Source organism: Gracilinanus agilis, chromosome 1 (genome assembly GCF_016433145.1).
Source record: "Gracilinanus agilis isolate LMUSP501 chromosome 1, AgileGrace, whole genome shotgun sequence".
NCBI lineage: Eukaryota > Metazoa > Chordata > Mammalia > Didelphimorphia > Didelphidae > Gracilinanus > Gracilinanus agilis.
In genome coordinates this window covers 779,843,574-779,864,337 of record NC_058130.1, presented here as the reverse complement: position 1 = coordinate 779,864,337, position 20,764 = coordinate 779,843,574, and the positions used below count along the sequence as shown (strand labels likewise).

General features: G+C 45.7%; 1 protein-coding gene across 2 annotated transcripts in view; it reads right to left on the bottom strand.

The window, feature by feature from the left end:
- Positions 1 to 20,229, bottom strand: part of LOC123232449 (solute carrier family 5 member 4-like) — a 40,210-nt gene extending 19,981 nt beyond the window's left edge. Inside the window, exons 1-7 of one of the 2 annotated variants that reach the window (XM_044658898.1) lie at positions 20,179 to 20,229; positions 19,578 to 19,739; positions 12,065 to 12,136; positions 11,241 to 11,345; positions 8,580 to 8,639; positions 7,792 to 7,896; positions 1,336 to 1,441 (exon numbers count right to left, since the gene is read on the bottom strand). In XM_044658898.1, the coding sequence (XP_044514833.1) occupies positions 1,336 to 1,441; positions 7,792 to 7,896; positions 8,580 to 8,639; positions 11,241 to 11,345; positions 12,065 to 12,136; positions 19,578 to 19,712 (583 nt within the window). In that variant the 5' untranslated portion in view covers positions 19,713 to 19,739; positions 20,179 to 20,229. Of the gene's footprint in view, positions 1 to 1,335; positions 1,442 to 7,791; positions 7,897 to 8,579; positions 8,640 to 11,240; positions 11,346 to 12,064; positions 12,137 to 19,577; positions 19,740 to 20,178 lie in introns of those variants that run through there. The other variant, XM_044658897.1, reaches the window with a different exon arrangement.
- Between the last annotated feature and the right edge of the window lie 535 nt (positions 20,230 to 20,764).

The following is a 20,764-nucleotide window of genomic DNA, read 5'->3' as shown; positions in this document are numbered from 1 at the left end:
GGGTCATCTGGTCCAAATCACTTATTTTGTAGAGGAAGAAACTAAGGTTCAGAAAGGGGCACTGATCCCTTTAAAGCCACCCAGTAGAGGAGCCATGACTTGGAATCAAGCCTCCTAAGTCCATCCACCTGCTCTTTGCATGATGCTCCATTGACTGCAATGTGTATCCAACAGAGTTGACCCTGATGTTCATAGTGGGGGCTTCTGGGTTCTCTTGAGTGGTCATTCACCGGCTGCCTTGGACTGTACCTACCCGACTTCTCCCACCATTCCTCTACAGATTTGACCCCCTTCTCCTTTAACCCACAGATGCCCAAGTCCAGCAAACTAGATCCTGGGGTTGCATCCTTTTTGTCCGGGCTGTGCCCAGGTGGCAGATGGGGAATAAATGGATGTTGTCCCAGCACAGATGCACAGGACTGAGACTAGATCATCTCAGAAATCCCTTCCAGCTCAATAGCCTTTGCTTTACAAATGAGGAAACTGAGGCCTAGAAAAGGATTACAATTTGACCAACATTTCACAGAATCAGAACCAGGTCTCAAGTCATATTTCACTAAACTAGACATGTTTCTCATCATCTTAGTAATAGAGGCACAAAATCTCAGAACCACAATGGTCCTCATTCATCATTGAATCTGACCCATGCCCCAAAGAAAACCCACTCTAACATCCCTGACAAGTGATTATCCAGTCTGTGGGGTTGTCTCCAGTGATGGGGAACTCATTGCCTCTGGAGGCAGCCTGATCTGCCTTGGGGCTACTGTCACAAGTAGGAAGTTCTGTCTTCTATTCAGCCCAAGTTTGCCTCCTCACAAAGTCTGCTCATTGCTTTGGGTTCCACCTTGTGGGGCAAAATGAAAAAAAATAAATCTAATCCCTATTCTCTGTGTTATTGTTTAGTCATTTCAGTCATTTGTGACTCTTCATGACCCCATTTGGGATTTTTTTGGCAAAGACACTGGAGTGGTTTGCCATTTCCTTCTCCAGTTCATTTTACAGATGAAAAAACTAAGGCAAACAGGGTTAAGTGACTTGCCTAAGGTCACATAGCTAGTAAGTGTCGGAGGCTGGATTTGAACTCAGGAAGATGATGCTTCCTGACTCGAGGACGGAAGCTCTGTCCACTACCCACCTGATTGTCCCATGACACCTTTGGAATGCTTAACGTTTGAGATCACGAGTCTCTAAGTCATCTCTCCTTCCTCTAGGCTAACCACCTCCAGGGCAGCCTCCTATGAAAGATCCTGTCTTATTTTTCCAGATCAGTCTTGGGGAGTCCAGTGGAGCCAGAGGGCAGGGACTCAGATAGAGAACACCCAGCAGAGGACTCACCTGCAACAGTAAAGATCCCCGTGATGACCAGGAGGATGAAGATGGCCACGTAAAGGTCCAGCCCGAGGGCCAGCTTGATGAATATGGCTCCTGAGAACATGTCTGCCTGAGAAGGGGAGAAGATGTCAGCGGCCAATCTTTGGCAGTTGCATCGCCCCACCCCAAATCATAATTTGGTGCTTGTGCCACGTACTGGGCCAGTCTTAGAGAGTCCTGGGTTGCTTCCGTGACGTGATGGGTTGCCAGAAGAAGGACTGAGAGATTTCTTGAATGTTAGCACTAGGAGGGGCCCCACAGGTCACCTGGTCCCAACTCCTCATTTAAGAGAGGAGGAAAGGGAATCCCCCTGAAATGAAGTGGCGTACAAAAGTCATAGAGCTAAGAAAGCTCAAAGAGGCACCATCTGCTTCTCGATCTCCCATTCTTTCCCTGACATCCTAGGAGCCATGGAGACTTGGAATTTTTATTGTTCGACAGTTTTTAGGTGGGCCAACTCTTCATGACTCCATTTGGGATTTTCTTGGCACAATTACTGAGGTGGTTCATCGTTTCCTTCTCCAGCTCATTTTATGGAAGAGAAAACTGAGGCAAACAGGGTTAAGTGACTCGCCCAGGGTCACATAGCTAGTAAGCGTCTGAGATGATTTGAACTCAGGAAGATGAATCTTCCTGACTCCAGGCCTGGTGCTCTGTGTACTGTAGAGATTAAAATTAATAGGCAAAGAACTAAATATTATATTTAATAAAGTTTGATTAATAATTAACAAAAAATGCTAGCTAAAAGGTACTAACTAGCCTGCTCCCAAGAGCAAAAAAAAAGAAAGAGGGAGGAGCTACAGAACTTATAAAACAATAATGTGACCACACAAACGTGGAGGCACAGGAGAGATTAAAGGGAATCTTGGGAAATACTAAGGAACTTATGGGGGATGCAGTCCAAGGCTCTAACTTCATTTATTCAGTACTATGGTGCCCCCCAGATGCCCCAGACTTAAGAATACTCTGTTCTAAATAGGGAGCTGCAAAGGTCAGGAAACCTATGGCAGCCTTCCTTATGGCCTCCCCACATAGGAGATAAAGGGGATCCAATCTCTACCTAGAGACCATGAATATGGAGCTAGGATACACTAAGAAGCAGGGTACCATGGTGGAGAGAGCTGGGAAGCCCTGGATTCGAGTCTTGTCTCTGTCACACATTGGCTGTATGGGTCAACCCACTTAACCTTTTAGTGCTTCTAGGTAACTCTTTAAGATTCCAGGTCACAGAGGAGTTAAATTAATAATGGAAGGAGTTTCCACACAGGTGGATAGATCTCATTCACCCATCCCCCCTCCAAAAAAGAAAGAGATAGGAAATATCTAAGTAGATGTTATTCGAGGACAGCCTGAAGGTCTTATCAGTAAGTGGAAAACACCGCGTGCCACCTGCCATGAGGAAGGCGGGGGCAGAGGTGGCCTGGGCTTCTGACACCCTGCTAGTTCCTAGCTGAGTTCCGGCCAAGTTCTTGTCCAGCTTAGAAAAATCTGGGATATTTAGATTAGAAGTTTATCACTGGTCCCTCCACCCCTAGTTATCACTGCCCTTTGAGAGGGACATTAGCTGCTAGAGCAAGTGTAGGTGTTCTCTCTGTCCTGAGAGATAACGTGCCTCCTTGAGTTTCCCAATTCTAAATGTTGAAACAGAAACGAACACAAAACTCAGAGATTATTGAGACCTCTCTCCCCATTTTACAGAAGAGGAAACTGAGCTCGATAGGATCAAATGACTTGCCCAGGGTCACACAGTTAGCAAATGTTTGAGTCCATATTTGAACCCAGGAAAATGAATCATCCAGACTCCAGTTCAGGTCCTCTGCATATGACGTCCCCACCTAGTGGTCCATCGAAATGACCATCCGCAGCTGAAGTATGTTTAAGAGTTCTCTCTGTCCTGGAAGATAACATTTCCTTCTTCTCTTTCCAAGCTCTGAATATTGGAACAGAAACTAAAACAAAACCCAGAGATTACTGAGTCCTAGTTCCACATTTGACAGAAGAGGAAACTGAGTCTGAGAGAGACACGGTGACTTGCCTAAGGTAGCACAGCTAGTAAGTGACAGGCCAGGATTTCAACCTAAGTCTTGGGGCTCTAAGCTCAGATGCTTCAATTATTATTTTAAAATTTTTTCTTCTGTTCCCTTCACCACCTCCACACACATTCTGGTTGACCAATGGTCTCCCCAAAATGGGACACCCAGAACTGGAAGTCATGCTCCAGATGAGATCTGATCAGGACCAAGGACAGCGGAGCCTCTAACTCCCTCTTCTGAACACACCTCTCCAACACAACCCAAGTTGGCATCAGTACTGGGCTTGTATGTATGTTTGGGTCTGCCATGCCAGAGTTGTAGATTTACAGCTGTAAAGGCCCCAAGGGATCACTTTATCTAGCCTCTTCTTCAACCAGCAGAGAAGGAAACTGAGGATGGAACTGGCAATGCATCTTTTATCTCTTTCCAGTGAACTTTGGACAGATTTCTAGATCCTTAAAGGGCAGATCCTGGGGACAGAGATTCTTGCTGGCATCTCTATAGTGTTAGCCAGGCCACTCTCTAGTCCTTCCCAAGACCATCTTTGCAACTCCAAAGCTGCCTGATGTCCTCATCTTTAGGACTCCTGGATGTTATGTATACAGAAGGTGCTTAATAAATATTTATGGCGTTTGAATGAAAAAACTTAAGGGCATAATTGAGTCCAGTATTCTTTATAAGTCTTTACTAATTTTCCCAAAGGAACTTGTGTGTTTTGGTTTGTTTTAGTTGGGATTAATCCCTCACCCTAACCCACCCCCAAATCCAACAACATCCTCTAGTCAGTATTTACAGCTCTTCAAATGATTTTAGTAGATTTTCAGAGGCATATCTCTGAGTAACTGGGCAACCACAGTCCTGGAGGGCAGGAGGCAGCACTGTGACCAGGGCCAGGGTATGCCTTAGAGAGCAGGAGTCCCCAAACTTTTTTGGCCTACCACCCCCTTTCCAGAAAAAAATATTACTTAGCGCCCCCTGTCACATACTATCACTGCTCCCTTACAGTTATTCACCTCCCCCAATTGCACCTGTGGCCATCACCGCTTCCCTGGATCTCTGCAGCACCCACCAGGGGGCAGTGGTGCCCACTTTGGGAATCACTGCCTCAGAGGCTGGGGACCAGATTGTTCTTTCCATAGAGTAGTGGCTTAACCACTTAATGTACACTTCCAGAGAGGGTCTCATCTTATTCTGCTTGCTGCGTGTGACCTTGGATGAGTAACTTTCCCATTCTGGGCCCTTTCCTTTATCTGAAAAAGGATGAGGTTGGACAAGTGCACTTTTAGGTCCTTGCCAGTCCTAGACTAATGCTGTGAAAAGGGTAAAGTCACATTTGAATTTGTGGCTTAATTAGTAAACCTGATGAGAGTCCTTTATCACACAGGACAGAAAAATGACTGAACAAAAGGTCACATCTTTGAGATTAATTGCCATTAAAACCTCTCACCACAAGCTGTCAGAGTGGACTTCCATATGGGCTGTTGGCACTCCCTCATTATCTGTGGGGAGCTGTAATTCAAGGCCTTCCACAATCAAGCCTCACCCTGCCTGTCCACTCTTATCTCTCCCTCCTCCTCACCACGAACCAAGACACAGCCTTGTACCTCTGGCCTCCACTATTCCCCACCCCAGCTCACTCCCACCTCTCCACAGCTCTGCTCACACTGTTTAGGACCATCTTGTCCAACCCCTTTATTTTCATAGGATAAAAGAGAGGTACAAATGAGGGAAGGGCATGTGCTTCGGCTTTGCTCAGTGTCCTGCTTTGCTCTCCCCTCTCTCCCTACTCACATTCTACCACCTGTGCTGTGTAACCTTGTTTCAAGTCTCATCTCTGCCCAGAATTCCAGAAAGCAAGAATTCACGGGACCTTCCCAGTCCCTGAGTCCAATCAGAGAACTCCAATCCCAATCTTAACCTGGGATCCATGAAGGACAGATAGATAGATATAGATTGGTTACAGATATATAGTAGAGGTGGATATATATATATATATGTATATATATATATACATTTATATGTAAAGGTAGATGGATGAATAGTTAGATAGACAGACAAATGGATAGATAGATGGAGAGCTGGATGGATGGATGGATATATAGGTAAATACAGAGAAAGAGGGATAGAAAGAGAAAGAGAGGGGGAGAGAGAGAGGGAGGGAAGCAGAGGGAAGGAGAAAAGGGAGAGGGAGAGGAAGAGAGAGAGAGAGAGAGAGAGAGAGAGAGAGAGAGAGAGAGAGAGAGAACTCAATTTCAATCTAATTCATTTCCTTTGTAATTGTATGTTTCTCATTTTATGCATCCACCAATGTGGGTCTGAGAAGGGGTTCCTAGGCATCACCAAACTGACTTCCCAAGGGGTACACAGCAAAAGTGTGAGGAGCCCCTGAAATACATGAATGAGAACCCCCATTTCAATATGCCCACCAAGTGCCCACCAAGGCTCTACCTGAAGATACCCCATTTCCCTTTGGGACAGTTCTACCTGCTAAGCAGTTATTTCCTTTATCACATCAGCATTTTCCTCTCTATAACTTCCTTCCATTCTTTCTGCTTCTGGCCATTGGGCTGAGCTGAACAAGGCTAATCCTTCATCTGCCTGTCAAATGAGCAGACTCATTATCTCCTCTAAAATGTCATAAGTTCTGTGAGGACAAGAATTGCTCCATTTTTGTCCCTGTGGCCTAGTCCCCAGCATATGCCCTACACGTGCCTCTGTTCTGTTGAACCATTCATCCCCTAAGAAGCCCTTCAGCTGTTACTGGGGCCTCTGTTTTATGACTGCCCATACACTTGTTTTGGGGCATTTATAAACTCAGATTGTCAGAGCTGAAAGGAACCTTAAAGGCCTTCGAATCTAATCCCCTTATTTAAAGATGGGGAAACTGAGGCCCAGGGAGGTCAGGCGACTTTCTCTGTCCCTCAGCTAGAAAGGGTGAGGGCTAGCATTCAATCTTGAGCCCTTTGACTCTGAAGCTAATAATACATTCTTCACTCTAACCCATCCCAGCTGTATTAAATGTACTGCATTATTAGGCCAATCGTCTCATATTGCTACATGATTACATGATATATGAATCTTCCCCACTAGACTGAAAGTCACCTGAAGGCAGAAGATGTGCCCTCACATTTTTGGAAACTCCTAACACCCCCGACTCTGCCTCCAGTTGTGTCTAGTGTAGTGCTCACAAACACAGGATGGAATGTCACAACTGAAAGCAACCATAGATATAATCTAGACTCACATAATTTCAATATATAATCTCAAACTTTTTGGTCTCAGGACCCCTTTACACTCTTCAAAATTATTGAGAACTTTCCAAAGAACTTTTGTTTATGTGGCTTATATCTATTAATATTTATCATATTAACAACAGAAACATCTGATCATTATAAAGGGAGTAAGCATTAAGAAAGGAATAAGTACCTACTAAGGGTCAAATACTATGCTGAACTCTTTACAGATACTTCCCATTTGATCCTCAGAACTACTTTATGAGGTAGGTGCTATTATGATCTCCATTTTACACCTGAGGAAACTGAGGCAGACAAAGACTAAGTGACTTGCCCAGGGTCACATAGCTAGTAAACATTCGAAGCAGGACTTGAATTCAGGCCTTCCAAAATGGGGCAGCTAGGTGGCACAGTGGATTGAATGCTGGGCCTGGAGTCAGAAAGACTCATCTTCCTGAGTTCAAATCTGGTCTCCAACACTTACAAGCTGTGTGGCCCTGAACAAGTCATTTAGCCTTGTTTGCCTCAATTTCCCCAACTGTATAATGTGTAGACTCGATTACGTCATCTCTAAGATACTTTTCAAGTCTATCCAATTCTATGAACCCATGATTCTTACTACCAAATCAATGGAACCCACTGAACAGTCCCAAAGGTAGACCAGGCTACCAATCCACCAGCAGTATCAACAGCATTTCCTCCTTACAGATGCCAGTTACAACTCAGCATGTGGTTCACCTGCAGCTAGACTCAGTGCTAACAGGGCATTGCAACCTTGGGGGCTGTCAACATCATGAAAGAGAGCACAGAGACAACCAAGAGCCTGTGGAGAGGTATTTTCCAGAAAGGGACCAATTAACCAATCAGTAAAGAAGCCAGATCCTTGGTTCTCAGTTCAGGACCAGAGACAGCGCCACCTTCCTTCCATTTACACTCTTGTATTGCCTTCACAAGACATTTTAAAGAGACTCATTAACTCCTTGCTCTCCAGCACCAGGCTTGCCACATTTTGTATCAATCTCCAAATTCAATTCAACAGACATTTACCGAGCACCTACTGTGCCAGGAGCTGTGCTGGGTAATAGAAATGCAGAGACACCCTCGTCCTCAGAGAACTTACATTTTACCAAAATACAGAGGCAAGAAGGACTCACCGAGATTCTCATTGCCACAGAAGAGAACAGGGAAAGGAGGGAGAAGTAGATCTGAATCCTTTTTCCTCCAAACCTCTTCATCAGGTACTCGGGCATGGTTACCACCTGCACAGGTGGAAAGAAGCAAGAGTCACGCTGTACCACAAAGCATTTATTGTTGTTCAGTTGTTTCAGTCGTGCTGACTCCTCATGACCTTTTGGGGGGTTTTCATGGCAAAGATACTGGAAATGGTTTGCCGTTTCCTTCTCCAGTTCATCTTAAAGATGAGGATACTGAGGCAAACAGGGTTAAGGGACTTAGCCAAGGCAAATGACTAGTTAGTGTCCAAGACCAGATTAGAACTCAGGAAGATAAATCTTCCTGACTCCAACTCTGCACTCTTATCTATTGAACTACCTTGCTGCCCCTCATGGAGACTCTGAGCAATGGGACTGGGAGAATATAGACCTTTCTGTATCACTGGCTCAACAGTCCAGCTAATTCCATTCCAATGATTCTAGAATGGGACTTGGAACCAAGGGCCTAGGTTCATCTTACCCCTCATACCTATCAGCTCTGTGACCTTGGGTAAGTAATTTGGCCTCCCTGGGCCTCAGTTTCTTCATTTGTAAAATGAAGAAAACAAAACATTAACTCACAATACATCTTTCAGCGTTGTTATAGCTGAAGAGATTTGAAAAATCAGAAACATTATGTAAGACAAACAATATCCTTACAAGTGTGTTGTGTAGAGAATGGATAGAGGAATGTTTTGGAGGAGAAAGAGTCCCTGCTCTTAGATACTCACCCCAGCCTTGATGTAAATAGGGACAAACAACCAGCCTAGGACCAATAGCAATGGCAGGCCCTGCGAGAAACCAAGGAGAGATCATTTACACATCAGGGTTATATTTTCATTGGCCCTGCCTAAGCAATGTCTGATTCTCTAAGATTCTGGGTTTTCCTCAGTGTTCACCTGATACCCACGTGATTTATGGTGTAAAGGGGCACTGGGAAATATGACTGCTTGGAAGAGACTCTCTTAACAGATTTAATTGATTGGCCCCAAATGGGTCCCACCATGAGAGAGTCATTCTTTTGAGTGTGACATTTTTATTCTTTAATAGCTCTCTAAGATCCCCCAATTAAAATAAAAACAACTTTTGGAAGGAAGAACATATGAGACCTTGGTCTTGTTGTTTAGTTTTTTCCAGTCATGTCTGACTCCTTGTGATCCACTTTGAGGTTTTCTTGGCAAAGATACTAGAGTGTTTTGCCATTTTCCTCTCTAGCTCATTTTACATATGAGGAAACAGAGGCAAACAGGGTTAAGTGACTTGCCCAGAATCACACAGTTGTTAAGTGTCCGAGGCCAGATTTGAACTCAGGAAAGACCTTGATCTAGTCCTTTACTTTCTCTGGGTCTCAATTTCTTCCTCTTTAAAAGGAGAAGATTACACTAGAAAGTCTTTAAGGTGCCTTACAGCTTGAATAACCCACAGTACAATTTGATGACATAGATAGAATTCTGGATGTAGAATCAGGAGACCTGGGTTCGTGGTCTAACTGATGCTGGCTGTGTGACTCTAGGTAAATCACTTTCCTCTCTCTGCCTCAAGTTCCTTGTCTCCTTGTCTGGCCATAGTAGCGGACCTGCTGCCTCTTTTGTATATCTTCCATGTCCCATCTCTGCTTTTGCACAAGTTACTGTCTGTACCTGGAATGCCCTTCCTCTTCTCCTCTGCCTCTGCAGAATGACTCCTAACATCCTTCAAAACTCAGGTCAAGGCTACCATCTTCCTTGTTCCTCCCACCTCCAGCTGCGTGTGCTCCCTAAAACTACTTTGTATTTGAGCATCTTGTTTGCCCCAGTAGGATGTACCCTCTCTGAGGGGAGAGGCTGTTTGGATCTTCTTTCTACCTGTCTAGCACCCAGCACAGTGCCTGGCACATAGTAGGTGTTTTTAAAATGCCCATTGAATGAATAAGACAAATGGAAACCATAGAGCCTTCCAGCCAGAATAGTGATGTTACTATGAGTTAGTTTATCAAGTCCTTTCCATAGAGGAAGTTCCCTGAGATCAGGGTCCAGAGGGAATGGTCCAGAGCACAGGTGAATTGGGGAGGATAGGCATCTGGAATGTCAGATCTGGCAGAGACCTCTGCCTTAATTTGCACCTGACCAAGAATCTCTGCTCCAACATCCCTAGCAAGACTGTTGCACTTCTTGAAGAATTCTAATCATCAGGAAGTTGTTCCTCACACCCAGCCTAATTCCAATTCTGCAAAACTAGAAGGGCCCCTTGAGGCCATGGAGAAATCCTCCCATTTTACAGATGGGGATACTGAGGCACAGAAAATAGAAAGGACTTGCCCACAGCTCTAACATGGAGGCTCATAGAATTGTGGATTTGAAGCTGGAAGGGATTTCTGAGGCCGTCTAAACCAATCCCCTTATTTTATAGATGAAACTAAGGTCCAGGGGAGTTAAGCCCAGAGTCAGAATTTGAACATCAGAGATAAGGCTTTTGCCACTGAAATGTCCTGCCTCCTTTCCACAGGCTGATGTGGTAATAGACCTGCGGTAGACACTGGCTGCCATGGGTATAAGCAAGGAACTTGGGAGTTACTCACAGAGGTGATGGGGTTAGAGGCCTCAATAAAGGGGAGAGATAAGCCTGGGGGTGATTTTAAGATCACATCAGATCACAGACATACACACACACACACACACACACACACACACACACACACACACACACACACACACACACTACAGGATTCTCTCCTGCTGATCCCCATCAGTTTCCTCAATAGCCAAGCAGATTGCAGCCCCAGCACGGCAGGGAGCAGGTGTGTCCATCTCTGTGGCCCCACAGGTCCTCATGGCCTGAACTCTCAGGAGACCTTGAGCTGTTCTTTGTGCCCTGCCTTGCCTTTATTTGCCTCTTGCCAAGCTCATGCCAGGCCATAGGGCAACTCTATACACGGTGTGAAGGCTGAGTCAGGCTCGGGGCATTCCGATGCCCACAGGGCATGTTATCACAGCTAACCATTTCTTCATTTCTTCCTCCTTCTCAACCAAAAGGGAAGAATGACATTTTATCAAAGCTTTGTCTGTCCCCAAGTGTGCAGCCTAGAACTCCGCCATGTTGGCATCCAATAATGTTTAATGAATAGATGAATAACTGAATGGATGCTTCTCTTGGTTTATGATAAGGTCATGATGCGGTAGCCCTCTGGAAACCTGTCAGAACCCAGCGTAGACAGACCTCTTTGAGAACCAAGTGGAAACTGGACCTTCAAAATGTGGCAGAGCCTACAAGAAGCTTGTTGGGGATAACCATCTCCCATGGTTTCCCTCTTTGGCACCTACATGACTGCATTCCCTCAGGTTTAGAAGGAGATCTCCCTGTGTGTACGGGCAAGGGGAGGATAAAGAGAAAAAGGCCAAGGAAGCATCACCTACATTGGTCTCAAGTACCGTAACAGCAATTCCTGAAGCTGCGCCTGTCCCAGCCAGTCCCACAAAACTGCCACTGCCAATGTTGCTGGCAAAGAGGGAAGCACCAATCTGAAACCAAAGGAAGAACATGTTGCAATCAGCCTGGCGAGCCATTGGACCCTTTCATAGGAATGCAGGATTATCGACTTGGGAAGTGGAAGGGACTTTTGGGAAGAGCTAATCAAATTCCCTCCTTTTACAGAGAAGGAAACTAAAGCCCACAGAGGGGAGGGCTCCCACCCAGCTGGGAAGTAACAGAGGGATTCCAACCCATGTTTTCTTGGGGCTGTTAGTCCAGGTTGGTGGCATGGCCCCTTCCCATGACAATAATAACTGGATGCTTCTCTTTGCCACTCTGGTCAATTTGCTACGTGCCACTCTCTCAGCTACTCCAAGCTGGTATCTAACCCTTCCTTTCTCATTAATCTTTCTGCTAGGCTTCTGATAGGTTGAAAGAACCTGGATCAAGAAATAACACTGTGGAAGGGTAGAATAGGGGGACAGAGCCCATTGGCATCCTCACTGAGCCTCTCTCTCATCTTTATTCCTCTCCTTCACTGGGGAAGAACTCAAGTCTCCTTTCCCCTGTACCTTGCTGCCATTCTAAACAAGTGCACAAAAGAGAAGCGTGTCAAGCTCTGAGAGGTCCAAGGTGAAGCTGAGCTCAGCCTTTCTCCTCTCTCTTTTGTTTCATATCTGAGCTGTTCCTCAACCAAGTTTCGGGCTTCACAAAGTTCCCAAGCCAGTGTTGAAGTGCATATCAAGGGGACGGAGTAGGACATACTCACTGGCCACCACACCATGTTCCGGCTAGCCAAGAAGAAGCCTCCCACTGTCCCTCGATTGGTCTTCAGCATGGCCTGCAGAGAAAGGAGCAAACACAGAACTGGCACCCAGACTAGTGAGAGAGGATGTCTGCCCACCAGAAAAATAAAGGGAGATTCTTCCCACCAATGTCTAGTCCTCTAGTGCTGGAAACATCCCAGCAGGCTTCATTCAAAAACCTACAATCACTGAATCTTGTCTCAGAAGGGGTTATTCACTCCAACGTCCCTCCCCATCTCTGGTCTCTTTTTCTCTTCAAACATGTTTCAATTATTTATATTTTTAAGAGAGCAAAACCTTTTTTAGAAGCACTTTGTCTCTGACAGAAATTCAGATGATCAAATGCAAAGTTAAATTAAGCAAAGATTGATTGCTGCTGAGCTTGTCATGAAGACATATGACTTCTACCTAGGCGACTCAGTCCTTATTAAGCTCCCATTGCCAGAGCTAGTTCGCTCTTTAATGGCTCCCAAGGAAAGTGTGGGAGAGAAGAGGTATTATTAGGCTGCCTACCAAACTGAAGGTCTACTGAGCTGCTCTGCTGACCTCATTGTTGTTTGCCTGTGAAACCTGGGCAGCTTACCAGCGCCACGGCAGGACATCGAATGGCTTCCATTAGAAATGTCTTAGGAAGACTGAAGATCACCTGGACACTGAAGTGCTTTCTTGAGATAAACTGCCAAGAATTCAGGCTCTACTAGAGAGCACAACTCTACTAGGCTAGCCTAGCCTTGTTGTTTGAATGCCAAATGCATATTTGCCTAAAAGACTATTGGCACAAGGCAAGGGCTTACACCAAGGTCAGAAGAAGCAATACGAAAAAGGAAACTCTGAAGGTCTCTTTGAAGTCTTGGGTATTAACAGTAAGACTTGGAAGACTTGGAAGTGACACAGGACCATCCCGCATGGCGGGACCACATCAAAGGGGCACTGTGCTCTGTGCGCAAAGCAGGACTGCAGTAGCTCCAAAAAATATGAGATAAACATATTTAGAGACATCTCCATCCCAGATGTTCACATGGGCTACTTGTGCCCTAACGATGTTAGAGCTTGTATTGGTCTGATCAGCCACAAGTGGGCACACTCTGACCTAGTGATGCTATTTTGGTCTTCTTCAAGTGCAAGAGATGACAACCAACCAATTTCCAGGATCCAATCTAAAATCTTCTTTTTGTACTTTAAAGCTCAACACAGTCTGTCCCTGGCACTTCATTTTTAGACTTTATTCCTCTCACTGCTTCTTTCCAGCTTCCCTGGCCTCCTGGCTGTTCCTCAAACCCAACAATCCAGCTCCCAGTTCTGAACTCTCACTGGCTGTCCCCATACCTGGAATGTTTTCTCTTCTTATTGCCTTCTCTTAGCTTCTCTGATGCTTTTAAGACTCCAAATCCTCCCTCTGTGTTAGGCCCTTCACAAAGCTACAGCCTTCCTTCTCAGATTGTGGGTCTTTGTATGTTGTCTCCTTCATTAGAGTATAAGTTCCTCACTAAGTCAGTTGTACAAAAAAATCAAGCCATTCCCCAATTGATAGATGGTTAAGGGACATGAATAGGCAGTTTTCGGATAAAAATATAAAAACTATCAATAAGCGCATGAAAGTGTTCTAAATATCTCATAATTATGGAAATGCAAATCAAAACAATGCTGAGGTACCCCCTTACACTTAACAGATTGGCCAATATGACAGCAAAGGAAAATAATAAATGTCGGAGGGGATGTGGCAAAATTGGAACACTAATGCATTGCTGGTGGAGTTGTGAATTAATCCTGCCATTCTGGAGGGTAATTTGGAACTATGCCCAAAGGGCGTTAAAGACTGCCTGCCCTTTGATCCAGCCATACCACTGCTGGGTTTGTACCCCAAAAAGATAATAAGGAAAAAGACTTGTATAAAAATATTTATAGCTGTGTTCTTTGTGGTGGCAAAAAACTGGAAAACGAGGGGATGCCCTTCAATTGGGGAATGGCTCAATAAATTGTGGTATATTATGGTAATGGAATACTGTTGTACTGAAAGGAATGGTGAAGTGGAGGATTTCGATGTGGACTGGAACAACCTCCAGGAATTGATGCGGAATGAAAGGAGCAGAACCAGGAGAACATGGTACACAGAGACTGATACATTATGGCATAATTAAATGTAACAGACTTTTCTACTAGCATCAAGGCAATAACCCAGGACAATACCGAGGGATTTATGAGAAAGAACAATGTCCATGTCCAGAGAAAGAACTGTGGGAGCAGAAATGCAGAAGAAAAACATGATCAATCATGTGGTTCGACGTGGATATGATTGAGGCTTTGATGTTAAAAGATCACTCTATTGAAAATATGAATAGCATGAAAATAGGTTTTTGAGCAATGATACATGTATAATCCAGTGGAATTGCTTGTCAGCTCTGGGGGGAGGGGGAAGGTAGAGAGGGGATGATGAATCATGTAATCATGGAAAAATATTCTAAATAAAAAAATAAATAAGTTTTTAAAGAGTGTAAACTTCTTGAAGGCTGGGATGGTCTTTATTCTGGTCTTTGCATCCCTAGCACAGTGCCTGGCACATAATAAGTCTTAATAAATGCTTATTGAGTGGCTGATTGACTTTTAAAACTTGTTTCAAGTTGTATTTTCTCTTAATGTTATTATTTAAAGAGACTCAGTAGTTAAAGCACTGGGCCTGGAGTTAGAAAGTCTGGAAGTCAGGAAGATCTGAGTTCAAATCTAGTCTCAGATACTTCTTAGCTGTGTGACCCTGGGCAAGTCACATAACCCTGTTGGCCTCAGTTTCATCATCTGTAAAATGAGCTGGAGAAGGAAATTGCAAACCACTTTTAATATCTCTGCCAAGAAAACCCCAGAGAGGGTTACAAACACTGAACAACTAAACAACAACAAAGAGGTAATTAATATTTCTCAAGTATTTATACTGTTGATGCAATGTGGGTTTGTATTTTATCCCCAAAGTAATATTGACTGGATAGCTGTTACCTCCCAAGATCCCTCATGACTTTCAGTTATTCACACCTAGAAAGTTAGAGACAATATGATTGATTGTAATTACTTTGTCTTTCTTGGCCTCTGTTTTCTTATCCATAAAAGGAAGCTCAGACTCTGAAGTCTCTTCTGCCTTGAAAGATCTATCCTTAGAAAACCCAATAGCAGGCACATCTTCAGGAGAGACTAGCCAGGTTTTAGAGTTGGGGTTCTTAACCTGAGGTAAATGGACCTGCAAGGTGCTCAAGGATAGATTTCAAAGGATCATGAATTTGCTTGAAGAAAAGTTGCATATTTATTACAATATAATTGTTTTCCTTTTTAGTCTTATGTATTTTATTTTATTCATTTATAATCATTATTCTGAGAGTGAGTCCATAGGCTTCACCAGGGTTGGAGGAGCAGGAGGAGCATCTGGGGTAAAGCTTGAAGGGATCTGAGAGACCATTTAGTCCAAGGCATCACTTTATAGCTGAGGAAACTGAGGCACCTGGAGATGCAATTATTTGCTTAATGTTGCTCAGAGGCACTAGTGAACATTAGAGGCAGGATTTGAACCCAGGTCCTCTAACTTTACACTGCCACCCAGAAAATAGTAGTTTTTCTGACACTGGAGGTCTTCAAGCAAAGGCTAGATGACCAAAGGACATGTTACAGATGGGCTTCTTGCTCAGGTTCAGTTTGGGTCAAGTCGTTTCTGACCTGTGATTTTGAGTGATTCTTATTACAGTCACCTTATGTGGGGAGTGTCCCCCCATTTTAATGGACAGTCAAACTGAGGCTGAGGGAGGGAGAAATGACTGTGGTCATTTCACTCGACCACATCATTGCAAATGGCAGAGATAGGGACATAAACCAGCTTTCCTATCCTCAAGGTCCAACTCTTTCCATTAAATCTTGATAATTTCCCATATCCAAATGAGTTCTGGAGGGTTACAAATAGGAGATTAACATTTCTGAGAAAAGACACTCAGCACTATGTTCCTCTGTGGAATCTAGAGAATTCTAACTCCTGCCGTTGGTTACATTTTTATTCTGTGGGGAAGGAGGGAAGCAAGCTGTGAAATCGGACTCATTGTTGCATTTGGCTCAGCATGTACTGTCCAGGACCAGTTTTGGGTCAGGGTAACTGGCCTAGCCTGACTAGTCCTGGGGAGAGAAGAGCCCTTCCGTGTGTACGATTCTTCTTTGCTTCACATGAACTGTCTCATCTGATCTTGAAACAACATGAAGGCAGGTAAGTAAACAAAAATGCATGCAGAGTAACTTATAAAGAGGAAAGGAGAAACTGGGGGATCAGAATGGGAGTCCAGAGTAGGCATGCAACTTAGGGGGAGTCTTCAAGGAAGGATTCCAAGAGACTGAGGTAATAAGGGAGGGCATTATAGGTTGGGGGAACGGGCAAAGTCACAGAGACAGGAAACAGAATATAATGAATGGAGAAAAGCAAATGAGCCCATTTGACTTAACCTAGAGAGAGTGGGATGAAGAATAATGTGGAATCAGCCCAGAAAGGGAAGCTGGAGTCAGATAGTAAAATGCTTTAAATGCCAATGAAAAGAAATTCTATTCTGTCCTCAGTTCAGTAGGGAGCTATGGGAGCTTCTTGAGTCAGGAGAGTGGCATGATCACATCTGTGTCTGAGCTGTATCAATTGGACAGTCATGGGCTGAGGAATAGATTGGAGAGGGGGGAGACTGAAAGTAGAGAGACCTGGTGAGACACTGTTGTAATAGTAAAGGAGAGAGATAATGAGGGCTCACACTAGGGGGGTTGTGGAACGGGTGAAGAGAAGAGGATGGATGTAAGAGAAGAACCAGTTGAGAAGAAGGAACTCATAGAGCCTCTCTTTCCTCAATAATATATGAGGTGATGAAATTCACTGACTGGGTTGGGGCAGGAAAAAGGGGGATGTGTGGGAGGCTAGAGGAGAGAAGAGAAGGTTTGGAAGAGTTGATGTGGGGAGGGAAATAGAGATTCAATCAGGGAGGAGTAAAGGATTGCTTTGTTGTGTGAGAGCCCTGATGAGATTATAGAGCATCAATTTATGGTGGACTTGTTTTGGCTCAGTTGGGTGACTTTCTTCAGCTCTCTTCAGCAGCTTGGTTATAGGAAGGGTAGAGGAGGTGGGGAGTTGGGCAGGTGTGAACATGGGCAGAACAAAGGAGCAAGGGATTTGGGAGTATCAGGCTAAGCAACCATGACAGCAAGAATTGAAAGGGAGGAAAGGGAAACCAGAGCAGGAGCGATGGCCAAAAGGACTAGCCCAGGGGTTCCCAAGCTTTTTTGGCCCAACACCCCCCTTTCCAGAAAAAATATTACTCAGCCCCCTGGAAAGTAATTTAAAAAATTTTAATAGCAATTAATAGGAAAGATCAATGCACCTGTGGCCATCACTGCTCCCTTGGATCACTGCAGCACCCACCAGGGGGCGGTGGTGCCCACTTTGGGAATCACTGGACTAGATAGAATGGTGAGAGTAAAGCATATACTTGGGAGGAGTGAGGCACAAAGAGAGAGGTGTCCATAGGAAGTGATGGTCTCACACAGAGAAATTTCTGAAAGTGGAACAATGGTAGGCAACCAACTACTGGGTGACTTTAGACAAATCACTTCCCTCAGCCTCAGTTTCCTGAGGCATAAAATGAAGGGAGTGAACTTTATAGGTCTCTAAGCTTTGTTCCAGCCCTGCATCAATGATGCTATGACAATCTTGTTTGGAGTTGAGGAGCAGGTCATGAGAATAGGGAAGGCTGGTGACCAGGCTGTCTAGGCTGCTCATCATGCATGCCCAAGTCCCCAAGGATAATGACAGGGATGGAGTGGAGAGAAAGAATGTGAAACAAGTGCAGACCTCCTAGGGGTCAGTTGGTAAGTGCTGGCCAGGCTCTGGATGGGATAGAAGTGGGGAAATTCTTTCTATAAACCTCCAAAAAGGAGAAATAGTTGAGAGATAGTGGCAGAGGGATGGTCTGGAAGTGCTGATGGTGAGCAAGGAGTCTTTCCACTTCTCTACCTGGATCAGTTTCCTGAAGGCAGGAGAAAAGGTTCATCTAACTCTGGAAAGGATGACCAGGAATGCAGGGTCTTCTGGGATGGGAGGGGAGGGAGGAGGAGCCAGGTCTTGTGCAGGTCAGAATATAGGAGTGCAGCGAAAGAGATTTGGGACCAAGGGGAGTTTGGAAACTATAGAATGGGAGGTGGAAGAGACTAGACAGCAGGATGGCAGGGACTTGAGAAGGAGCTTACCTGAGACCAATGGTGATGGAGAAAGGAAGGGGTTTCATTGGGTGCAGGTGAAGGAGTGTCTATATCATGTGAATTAAAATGGGGGCTTAGGAACTTGAGGCCATAAAATGAGGATGCAGCACCTTTTGCTTTAGGAGTTTACCCTCTAGGTATTTGTCTATGGTAGAAGTGGGTCTGTCCTGCTCTAATATGGAAAGAGCACTAGATTGTTGTTGGAGGCTCTGTGTTCAAATCCTCGCTCTGATTTTTACTATCCATAATTCTGACCACGTCACTTAAACTCTTCGGATCTCAGATTCCTCATCTACAAAATGAGGGACTTGAATGAGATGATCATTGAAGTCTCTTCATCTTCTACATCTATGATCCTAAGCAGTCACTGTACTTTTGCTTGAAGACCTCCAGTGAGACAGAACCTGCCACTTCCTGGGAACAGTCCATCTCACTAGACAGAGCAAGGTTTCTCTTCTTCATTTTATAGATAAGGAAACTGAGACCTGAAGAAGAATCTTACATAACTTCCATTTCTATGAAGTTTGACATTGAAATTTATAGTACCTCTTCCTTAAGACTGAAAGATAGATAGTATAGATGAGATTGCCCCTATTTTGCACATGAGGAAACTGAGGCTCCAACAGGAGAAGAAACTCATTCAAGGTCCCCCAGAGCCAAGATCAGAAAATCAAACTCTTGATTCTTGATTTCAGGTCCTTTCTCTCCCACTCTGCCTAATACTTAGAGACAGGACCCTCTTTTCTTCCTTCCCAGGCATCCTGTCTCTCCTCATTGGTCTGCCATATTGGATGCCTTGCCCTGTCCCTTGCTTGAGGGAAGAGAGAAGGACACAGCTAGCCCACAGCTGTTGGGATAAACTGATGACAGTGTTCCAACTCCCTCACTCCCATCTCCACTTCCTAAAGCTTAGCTGTCAAAGAATAGACTCAAACCCTGGAGCTGGAATGGACATGAGAAGAGAGGATTGGCCAGCCATTATAACCGTATCATGGACTGTTGAAGATATTGGGGGGTGTTAGGACGTGAGAAATCAGAGGCAAAAGTCCATCCCTTTTATTTTACAGTTGGGGAAATTGAGGCCCAGAGGGAGAAAGGGGCTTACCCCAGAGGTAGTAGTGTTGTAGCGAGAGAGCGCCAAACAAGTCCCCTCATCTCCTCGCTGCTGTGCCCCTTTCTGGCCACCATTCCCTGTCTTGCCCTTGCCCCGGGCGCGCCACTTACCCATATCCCCACGGCCATGACCACCACGAAGTAGATGACAATGACAGAGATGTCTGCTGCATTCTTGATACGGTCCGACGGGTGGGGAGGTGCGGGGGTTCCGGTGGAGACACTGGGGCTCACGGTGGCGTCCATGGCGGCAGGGGCCGCTGCTGGCCTCTCCTAGCAGGGACAGGCCGGTCCCCCCCGACAGACAGGCGGTTCGGTGCAGGCTGGGGGCCCGCTTTCTGCCTTCTTATGGTGTCTGTGCCCGGGCTCTGCCCGCCGTCCGTGTTAATGATCAGCCCCGGTGTTCCTAGGGGAGGGCAGAGGAGGAGGGCAGAATCCAGAGGGGGACTGGAAGAAGGGCAGCGCGGAGGAGGAGAGTGCCCCAGCTGGTGTGGGGAGAGGAGGCGAAGGAACGGGGCTCACAGGAGGAAAGCGATCTGGAGGGCTGGGGAGGGGAAAGGGGGAATGCTTCACGGGAACGGGGGATGGGGGAGAGGGCAGACTGGGGAGTCAGAGCGAAGACCGAGGATCCGTCCCTCCAGGCTCCTCCAACCCTATTGCCAGAGGACTGAAGGTAGGGAGCGCCAGTGCCAGAGAATCCAACTAACTTCACTCTCCAGGGCTGAGCGCCAGAACTTTCCTACCCCTGGAGCGGTTTGTGCTGGACCAGAGGATGCCAAATGCAGCCTCGCGGGACTGGTTACTCAGGACACGCCCCGCCCCAGGCCACCGTCCCCCATCTATGAGGTAGACCCAGGATTCCCTCGAAAACCTCCCTAGCAAGCAGTTCTCCAGTCCCTGCTTAAAGATCCCTCCTGAGGTGTTGCCTGCTCCCTCACGTCCCTTGGGGGCACCCCTCCTCTTTGGGATCCAGTCATGGATGCCAGGAAATTCTTCCTGAAATCAAGCCCAAATCAGCCTCTTTGCAACTTTACCCCCTTGGATCCCTGTTGTGCTCCCCCCACCCAACCCCAGCCTGGCACAGCAGAGCTAATCCCCCCTGCACATGACAGCTCTTAGAACCCAGCTCTCAGGCCCTCCCTGAACCTTCTCTTTCCCATGCTAAAGATGCCCATTTCCTTCAATGGATCCTCCAGGGACAGGGGCTCAGCCTTCCTCCATCCCAGCTGCCTCCTCTGGCCACTCTCAGCTTGCCAGTGTCATTCAGGCTGCTCCCTCTCCAATGCGCCTACCAAGTA